General features: G+C 47.3%; 1 protein-coding gene across 1 annotated transcript; it reads right to left on the bottom strand.

The window, feature by feature from the left end:
• Positions 1-490: 490 nt before the first annotated feature.
• Positions 491-8821, bottom strand: LOC144135095 (uncharacterized). Its single transcript, XM_077667851.1, has 4 exons — positions 8737-8821; positions 5308-5543; positions 4203-4460; positions 491-851 (listed from the first exon to the last, which is right to left on the bottom strand). Exons 2-4 carry the CDS (start codon positions 5536-5538, stop codon positions 723-725), a joined length of 618 nt encoding a protein of 205 aa, XP_077523977.1. The 5' UTR covers positions 5539-5543; positions 8737-8821; the 3' UTR covers positions 491-722.
• Positions 8822-10516: the final 1695 nt, after the last annotated feature.

Genomic DNA, 10516 nt, shown 5'->3' with positions numbered 1-10516 from the left:
GAGCTGAAAGGGCTGGCGGCGTAACTGTTGCACAAACTGACCAGCGGCGGCACCAATACGGACTTCCAGAGCGAGCTCGAGCTCTCCAGCGCGCGTGGCAGCCGGTCGCCGAGGCCGGCCAACCCTCTTCATCGTCGTCGATGGAGGCGCGCTGTCGTCTTCTTCATTGCATTGTTATTAAAATTATTGAAATGATGCATTAGGAAAGAGTAATGCTTCGCAATTCACACGAATTTGCGAGCTTGCAGAGCAACGCGGAAGAAATCGAAGCGAAGGAGTGATTTATGCTTACATTCAAAAATCGAAGGTTGTGTCTTCCGAATTTGTTGCGAAAGACAACTTGTAATTCTAGCCGATTTCATGTGTGCGAGACAGCTTTCTGCAACCGAGCACATCAATAGACTTACCTACTCATCACTCATGGCCACACTCGATCTACTGCCGTCAAGAGACGGCAAACCGAGGCAGCTTGCAAGAACACAAGGACAAATTTTAGAATCCAGTTTTATGAGAATGCAGAGCCGTATTCGACGTGACTGCACGTAGTGCAATTTTTTGGCTTGACACGAGTCTTTCCTCAAAACTTTGAGCAAGCCGACTTCTTATCACTTGCTGTGGACGGTAATGGAAATGCAGTGTGAATCTATAGGACGTTGCCCGGATGCTGAACTCAGGATAAAAAAGGTTCAATTTTGCACTTTTTTCAGTGTACGACGTTTTGTCTATGAAATGTTCATAGCTGCTGACGGAGCATTAATACCCAGTGTCGGGTCTGGTCGGTTGAATGGCTGCTGCAGACCGTTAAACGTGGAATTCCACACTTTGTCCAGCCACCATATGCATCGGAGCACCTGCGAGGAAGCCGAGATGCTATTTATATTGGCATGTAAACTTCAGTGTTTTTTGGTGCATGCAACCGCGTTACCAAAAGTATATTTCTACTGTAGCATCTGTGTGCACGGTGTTCCAGCTAACATCAACAAAAGATATTCACAAATGAAGCTTTAAGACAATATGATTGCTTTCCGGAGTAGTAAAATCCCTGCGGGCGGACGTCGGAAGAGGGTGCACACTGTCAACTAGTAAGATGGGTAACAAAATTTTAGCAGTGGACTTTTATATGCAAAAAATATATATACAAGGTCACTGTGGCAACCCGCACTGGAGTAATGAGAAAGCATTCACAAATCCTCGGCAATCGACGCCTCTCTCTGATTCCCTTTGATTATTTTTGGCCCTCTTTGCCTCTTTTTGCATCTCTTTACATGCGGTCTGGACGTTGACGCTGCACTATGCGATGGCACACACGGCTTAAACATGATGCCACACGCCCGCACAAATCGCGATTAAGCACCACGGCATCAGCGCACGAACACAGCTTCTGCACGCGGCAACGGCGAGAGCGCGACTGGCGTAAAAGCGGCTCGCAGAAGCGGAGGAGGACGTATACTCGCTTCAAGTTTTTTTTTTTTTTGGTGCGCCGTCGCTCCGTGTGTTTCCCGTGATCGTGACATCACTTCACCCACCCACCGGTGATACAGTGGGTACAAGCTTTCCCCTGGCCTGTTGTTCGGCTTCTTTGGGGTGAAATGCTTGGGAAATGGGTCTTTGACCGCACCTTGAGAAATGGAAAATACCTTGTGCCACGGCTTTCTTTGGCAGGCGATGCCCTTGCGCCATAAAAACCCATAATCATCACTTCAGTAAACCTACAATGGCGTAGGAACGACGCGTCGAAGCGGGTGGGGCGGTATACTCATTTCACGTTTGGCGTGGCGTCGCTCCGCACCGCATCGTTACGCCATTAATTCCCCTTAATTCGCCCTTAATTAACATCAATTCACCATTAACACCATTAATTCCGCATTACTTCACCATTAATTCGCCATTACTTCACACTTGTCAATAATCAATAATTAATTGATTGGATTTCGATTAACTGAGCAGTTCCCTTCGTTTCACCTCATTATCCATTTCGGGTGTTTAAATCTGGCGCCACTTTTGCTCTGGTCCGCCAACTTTTTGGCTATTTTGCGGTCTAATTTTATTAACTATTCATCCGATTTCGAACATTTTTGTTTGCGCAGCATCCTCACATAATTCTCTTTCGATTACAGCCACTCATTTGACGCTACCTCTTCTTAGTTCCCCACCACTGCTGCGGACACGTTTTTCCAGACACGACGTTGTCAACATATCCTAGTAAAATTTTCGCCTTAATAATAATGTGAGGCGCCTGGTTGCAATTTATTACTTGTATCTCACTATCAATATTAGCCTAATGAGCTTAAGGAATTTCAGAATCATGATCCGCCTTGGCGCTGTGGCTTATCGAATTTTCGCTATCTCGCGCATATTCCGAAACCCTTGCTGTCATAAACAGTGTCCAGAAATGCCTAGCAGTACTCCTTTGTCGGCGCATGTGCCTCGTCACGTTATCTGCCCCGGGGGCACTAAGGTGTCCGGCGATGCTCGCTGCTGAGTCACAACAGAGGCGTTTGAAGACCCCCCGAGGCCGCTTTTACACGTAGGCATCATAACTAATCACTGCTGCCTCTGTTGCTTCATGACAGGTGGTTATGTCAATAATTAAGAATAATAAAGCATTTCAATGTGTAAATATATAGATGTGCGCTATATATATATATATATATATATATATATATATATATATATATATATATATATATATATATAATAGTTATCCTTTAGTAACCATTCATAGGGGCAAAACTATTTGAATCCTAACGACAATATTGAAACTACTGTTCTGATAGCACAGGGAGCATGCAAACGGAAACTAGTTTTAACGTTAACAGTAGAGCCGAATAGGTCCGAAGACAAACGTGACTTTATATTATGCTTGATGAAATCAAAAAATGAAGCTTGGCAGGGCATGTTACTCGAAAATGCGACAACTGCTGGCCCTTCATTCAGGGTAACAGATTTGATTGTAGCAAAAAGAAAATAAAGCAGGAAGCATTAGAGATTTAGAGATGTGGATGAAATTCCAAACGTTCCAGTCTATAAGAAGTTTATAGACAGTCTATACACCATTTTTACAAGGAGAGAACTCAAGCTGTCATGTTCCATCCCTGCGTCTTTAGCGCCGTCCGCGTTATTGAATCACCCGCAATCGAGCCGCCGCGGTGGCTGAGTGACTATGGCGCTCGGCTGCTGGACCGAGAGGCGCGGGTTCGATCACGGCCGCGGCGGTCCAATTTAGATGGAGGCGAAATTCTAGAGGCACGTGTGCTGTGCGATGTCAGTGCACGTTAAAGAACCCCAGGTGGTCGAAATTTCCGGAACCCTTCAGTACGGCGTCTCACATAACCTGAGTTGCTTTGGGACGTTGAATCCGCATAAACCAAGACCAATCACCCGCAATAAATCTTAATTCTTTACCGGTTATTTGTGCTTGATTGGAGCAATGTCCCAAAAGAAACACAGCAGAGCCTCAGCTTCAGAAATCTGTCATATTTCCGCCCCGTAAACTGCAGTACCTAGATTACTACTTGTAACTGATCTTTTCATCTCTACATGAAGCAAAGGTTGGTTCACAAACTACAGTGTTCGTAACGTAGCTTGTTTTCTGCTGTTATCGAAACTTCTCTATAGCTTAATTTTTCACATCTTTCGATATCCACGAGCTAATTTTTGTCACCTCCGAGCAGTATAATGTAAATTATGCGTCGCCAAACTCACTACGTCTTGTCACTGCAGCCGCAAGAGAAAGAGTAGCATATCAATAGTAAGCATCAACGAACATCTATGTACATAATGAGGCCTAGTAGCAGTGGCAACAAACGAAGGCTGAAGAGGAGATATGCACTTCGAGTCACTACGAGTCACAGCATTTGAAGCAACAAACTAAATCACCTGTGGCTACCATATATGTGACCACACTCGCAGCTGTACACAGGCTTCCACAGTCAAACAAATACCAACGAATAGTGGCGCATCTGCAAGAACTTCCGTGGTACATCGTGTTCAAAGCGGCCGACTGGCCCAGCTTTCTGAAACATGTGATCTCTCAAACACAGTTGCTCAGACTCCTACAATCTGTCACGTATCAAAGGCAGCTGACTGCCCCGCACTCACTGTTGCGTCTCATCGTGCTTAAGGACAGACATCTAATGCCCAGCTCTGCGCTCGTCACCCCGCATGCATCTCTCTACAGAATCCTGGGATGAGACACGTACCAGCGGATAGTGGGTCCTTCGCAAGCAGTGCAGTGACGCTGAGTGGAACGCTTCGCTCCGAGTGACCGCTCCTCGGCGTTGCTGTCTCGAGTATCCTTTGTAAAGAGCCACGAGCGCGGCGACGTCATCCAAAAGCATCTTGGAGAGGGCGACAGCCTCCATCAGTACCACGCACAGCACGAACACCCACACGCAGGCCAAGGGGATGCTGTCTCGCTCGAAGTTCTGCATGTGCTCTCCATAGTTCTCGCGGTGCATCTGCAGTAAACAGAGTGCACACTTCACAACACTCGAGGTCACTAAGGAGAACCTAAACTGCCTGCTTTACTTTCAGTGGTAGTTGTTTATTTCGTCTAACTGACATGACAGTCAAATTAGTTTTCATTTGTTTCGCGACCGGTAGAACAATCTGTTCTGTCGCTGTAACTGCCTGTGTTTGCTTGTATGTGAGTGCAAGTACGAGGGTTAGAAAAAAATGACGTTCAAAGTGTGACTACATGTTTACTACGCGCGCTTCAGCCAGTACGATTATGATGTCTTAGGACTCGAAATGAGTGCCACCGAACGTGTATATCATTACATCAAATAAAGCTACAAAATCAAGAAATGGTTACCGCGTCATATTTCCTATAAGTGAAACACTCAAGGCTTCCCACAAACTATTTTCAGTATGTGTGTATCTGCGTGTACGCCAAGCATCAGGCACTACGCGCGAGCAATTCGAATCTACTGATCTGCCTGCGGTGATACCCACTCACCTGCAGCAACTACGGACTTGTCTAAAAATATAAGTAGCCGTTCGCACCTCTTAAATTTTATTCGCTTCTGTTTCTGGGTAAGGTGAAGGCTGGGGCGGAGTCAATAGGACGCCCCAACAATAACGAGGTTCTAAAATACCCTATGTCTCGTTCGGTCGCGTATGGGGCCTAAGCAAATCGCAGGTTTCCATCCAAAATCTATGTTCAGAGCGCAAGTGAAAGTTGATCCACAAATTCTGCTGCCTAGCTAGCCCTCGCGAAGCGATCACGGTAGCATGGGTCCTTTTCCCGATAGGACATGGGACCATGGACAAGGTCCCATCCCGAATAGGACATGGTCCACATACCTGGATGGGCTCGCCGTTCTCTGACCTGGGCAACATTTCATACAAGCAGGCACCAGCCCGGAACACGGCTTGACTCGAGTGTCCCAACGCCTTTTGCCACCACGGCCAAACTGCGCAGGTCTTGGGGCCGTACAGGTCCGGCAGTGTACGGGGCAGGCAGCGAGGGGGCCGAGGCACTTCCTGAAGCTTGCCTGGGCGTCCAAGGTCGCAGCCATAAAAAGGTGCCTCCATGTCGCCTGTGGGAAAAAAACCAGTTCAGCGCTGTTTGTTATCACAGCCAAACGGTATCCAGTGCTGATTCTGCTGACAGCAGGAAAGAGCACGGTCAACTTGCGCGTGTGCCATGCATCCGCGCTCGACAGCTGTATATGGGCACGTTTGGAGACATTAGTGCGCGGTCATCGTTATCGGCGTTTTCCGCACAAGCCGCATCATTTTGCTTTATACTGCTTACTTCACTCGATTACTCCAACACTTTCAGCAAAAACCGCCGTGGTGGCTCAGTGGCTAGGGCGCTCGGTTGCTAGCCCGAAAGACACTGGTTCTACCCCAGCCGTGGCGGTCGCATTTTGATAGAGACGAAATTCTAGAGGTCCGTGTACTGCGCGATGTCAGTAGACGTAAAAAAATACCCAGGTGGTCAAAATTTCTGGAGCCCCTCACTACGGCGTCCACATAGCCTGAGTCGCCTTGGGACGTTCAACCCCCATAAACCCAAGCTTTTGGCAAAAAGAATCACTATAGTTTCATCTAGTGGCATGTGAGTGTTACAGCATGAGCCCAACAAGAAACCCACACCCTGTTTACATTTGCTAAACGCAGTGGCTGGCATCAGCGCTTCGCGACAGTCAGTTTATGGCTGGAATTTCCGCTACCCGAAGAACGGTCGGTGAATTTATCCTCCTTCCACACCGCTTAAACACCGCAACAACCGCCTTAGTAAATCACCAGATATATCATCTTGCAGAACGTACTCATTATATTGAAAATACTACCACTGAGCTCACAAAATCACGCAAGACGAAAAGATAGGATAACCACACTTCAGTCTCATATTGAATCCACACTTCAATACTTAGATTACGTACAGTCAACTGACAGAGCCTAGCAGCTCGCCTGCTTTAAACTTCTTCACAACATTAGCTTCTGAGGGAAATAGCCACACTCGCATTTTCTGTTAATTTCATTACCTATCTACTCACACGCAGTTGTTTTGCCTTCTGGAGCCGGGTAATCTAAGAGTTAGAAGGAATTTAAATTTGCCTATAAAGTGAATTTCCTAGACGCTCGACGAAAGCAGTGCCGATCCCCCCCGTACCACGCAAAGGAGGATGCAAAGGAGATCATTTGTGTCGACCGGGCAAACGATGTCATTCGCACCCCTGAAGCATAAATCACCACGCCGTATCTCGAAGAAATGACGAATACGTCAAGTCATGCGTGACCACCCTTTCTTCTGCAGGGGTACGTCACATGAGTGAGCATGCTTCTTATGTTTTCTGTTGGCTCTTCCTCGTCCCAGAGCTTAATTATGTCTCAGAAATTCCTAATTGTTTCGACAACTACCACCTACCGCCAAAAGACAATGTCCCATTGATTGGTTTTGGCTTTCAGTGATACTGAGAGTGAGGGAAATTGTGGTAACATGGTCCAAGTCCAACTAATGAACATGGGCAGTTATGAGATGGCGTGGTAATCGAAGTGAAAAATTTAGGCGAGTTGGTAAAGATTATTACAATGTCACCAACCGCAATTACTATTCCATCTTATTCTAGTGATCAGGTTGACCTTTATAAGAATGCAAATTGAGACCATCCCCCCCCCCCCCCCCCCCCCCCGTGTTGATCTACACCAAGTGTCGCGTTAGGTCCTGCTGTGGGCCTATGTACACAGCACAACTTTCGTGCCCGTTTGACCCACTGCTGTGGTGTAGTGTGCTCTGAACGGTTTGACGTAATACATGGAGCCTATTGCGACAATCCGCGCGCAATCATCCGCAGCCAGGTATGCGAAACGAATGCAGCAGAAAACTGGTCTCAGTGTGAACTTCCTTTGTCTCATGGTATACGGCAGGTATGCCCTGCCCTTGTCCTCTTTTTCTTCTAGCTTGTTCCTCACCCGCTCTGCTACCTCCCTGCTTTCTACTTATACACATTGCACTGCATCTTCAAATTGGCTCAAATGCGCTTATTTATATCCGCGCAGGCTTCTTTTGACAAAAGAATGAAAGGAGTGCTAAGTCAAATCAAACGAAGACCCAACAGAAACTGCCAAATAATCACATAGCAGAGTGAGAAATTTGGTGCACACTCTTAGAACGTTATTGAAACAGACGACCAGATAAGCACTTAATATTTAGAGATGAATAACTGAACGGCCCACGCCAGTCTGTTAATGAAGTGCATTTCTCCTCCATATGGCTTAAAAAGCCGCACAAGTCATGGCCATCTTACGGGCCAAACTTATCGCTATCCGCACCTGCAACTCAAGGATCCTGTCACATTCCCTCGGGCAGAATATTGTGGCAAGAGAAATGAAGACCGTCTTCGGGTTGTTGAACAGTGTTGGGGCTGTGCCCGATGAATCACGGAGATGCTGACGTCGACGTTCTGGCGACAAGATCAGTAGCTAGAACACTAATTAGGACGACGAACTGGACTAGTTGTTTGAAGACATTGTTACTCAAATAAACTAGCGCAAAAAACGCGGACTTAGAGAGAAAAGGACAAACATGGCGCCCTATTTGCCCTCTCCTCTAAGCCCGTGCTTCTCGTGCTGGTTTGTTTCAGTGTGCTAAAAGACTGGCGGAGGGCTCACGCAATTTTCTGGTATCACCAGTGACCAGGAGAGGTCGGCTTCAGGAAAAATAAATCATTTGTCCAGTCTTCTCTATCGTTCTTCATTGCCCTCGTTTTTCGCACCTCTTCTTGTTTGAAGGCAACCTACAATCTGGAGAAAAGATATTAATCCATTCAAACGATGCTTGCAACAACCTGTACAAAAATTGGTGTGGACACTTAAACCGCCATGTTGGGCAGGCTGTGGCCTTAAGGTCACGTGACCTATATGGCCCAACTGCCCCCAAGGCTGCTCTCTGGGCATGACCTGCCAAAGTGATGCTCGTGGTTTTTCGCTCACAAAGTCGACGCCGTATTCTGTGTAACGGGGCCTTCGCTATCACGTTAAAAACTTTGTCTGGATAATAACTCATCGACCGTATGGCTAATATTTCGATTCACAATACGTACGCCTCTTGTCATTTCTCGGATTTGCCCTAAAAACTAGCGCCGCTAATTACACCTCGATGACTTTCACGGGCTACCGCATTCTGTCGGAGATAAGATTCGGAGGATAAGTGAAACCGGAGCGCGAATCTTTTATCTGGTCAAGTACGCTTACAAGTTCATCTTGCGAAAGCTCCACCCTCACCTTGATGCCCAGTGTCAGCAGGGTAGCAGAGTACTTGGCCGGGATGAACAGCGACAGCCTGAACAGCAGCTTGATGTGGAGAAAGACGCCGAAAGGCGTACCGAGGTTAAACTGGCGCATCCAGATTGTAACCGTGTACATGATGATGTCTGTGCCGGCATGAAAAAGGCACATCAGTAGGAAGAAGGCCGGAAGCCACATCTTCTCAGGGAGCACAGGGAGTGGCGGGAGGGACAGAGGCGTCTCGGGAATCAGCAGCGAGTGCAGAAAGGTGATGAAAGGCAGGTACTGCGCAGGTCGCGAAAAAAATGAGCATACAGTTTAGCATGCCTAGAGCGCGGAATGCCTTGCAGCAGCCGTAGTTACGGTGGGCACTCAGGGTCCTTAGGTGCTGTGAATGCGAAAGCATTATTTTACCTTAAGGCCTTCACATTAAAGGCCTTAACCATAAAGGCCTTTACCTAAAGGTCTTTACTGCAAAGGCCATCTAACTATAGCCCTTTGCCGGGAAGACATTTACCATGAAGCCCTTCAGCATAAAGGCTTTTACCCTAAGACCTTTCACCTAGAGGTATTTACCCTGAAGGCATTGACCTTGAAGGCCAGGCGTACCCTTGAAAATTTTCACCCAGGCGCACCCTTCAGCCAGGTATCCAACCGGGTCTTCACCCAGGTGAAGGCCAGCCAGCTGTGCACAGCTGGCAAGTTACCCACAACCCGGTGGGCATGCGGGCTGCTTGCCACAAAGCACGCTTTACGGGCGTGCTGTCTTTAGTTTTGTTTTCGTTGCACTGAGTTGTGACGTCAGTTATGAGTAAACCGAGCGCCGGTGGACAAGCAAATGGCCGAATCAGAGCCCAGGACGGCCGGGCAGCTGCGCTAGAATGAAAGGCCGTCAGCTAAAACGAATGTTCTTGAGGCATATTAAACGCGTCGTCGTTCTTTGTCGTCACATGTACGCAAATGCAGCACTGGCACGGGACGCTTTTATGCAACTAAGTCGCACCGCGGCCGTCCACCTACTCCCCACCATCATGACGTCATCTCCCAAGGTAACGTCATCAGGAGCAGCGACCAATGGGAGTTTAGCATGCGAAACCACAGCGAAACGAATCGAAAGTAAAGTGCGGTCCCAGGAGCAGGTGAGCTGTCGGTCACTGCAAAGCGGTAATTTAAGATAAACGTGAAAATCCTTAAGCGGCAAATACCATAGGCCTTTCTACGTCCACTTAAAGGATAAGGCCTCTCCATCTGATATCCAGTTAGCACTGTATTGAGCGCGCTGCTGCTAGCAGCGCCCGCAAACAGCGTGATCATACCTGTATACTTCATTCTGTGCGCCACCTTGCAACATCTTCAGTGTCTTAGAATCCGAAATTCATCACGCTGCCCTAATGGATCATCGGTCCATGCCCTGTCCATTTCCTCTGATTCATTTCACATTACATTATTAAGCATACAAGTGAAGGGGGAAGAGGTGCTCGTAATTGCATACATGACGGAAGCCAACAGCCACCGAAATCATGGAGCATAGGGGATGTATTTTTTTTTCGGAAGTCGTGGGTTCAGGTATCACCAGCGACATGTGGTTGTTTTTTTTCTCCTTTTAATAATCCCCGCTGGTGAAGCAACTACAAATTAAAAAATACATTCCCTATGCTGTCTGGTATCGGTGACTGCTGGCTTCCGTCGTGTGTATCATTATTAACTCGTTTTGATTTTGGCACCCACTGCGCTTTCTTACTTCCAAAAATAAGGCATTACGCCCGCAAATCACAAG

This window comes from Amblyomma americanum, chromosome 5 (assembly GCF_052857255.1).
Source record: "Amblyomma americanum isolate KBUSLIRL-KWMA chromosome 5, ASM5285725v1, whole genome shotgun sequence".
Lineage (NCBI taxonomy): Eukaryota > Metazoa > Arthropoda > Arachnida > Ixodida > Ixodidae > Amblyomma > Amblyomma americanum.
The sequence above is the reverse complement of the archived record's forward strand: the minus strand, read 5'-3'. Positions and strand labels throughout refer to the sequence as shown.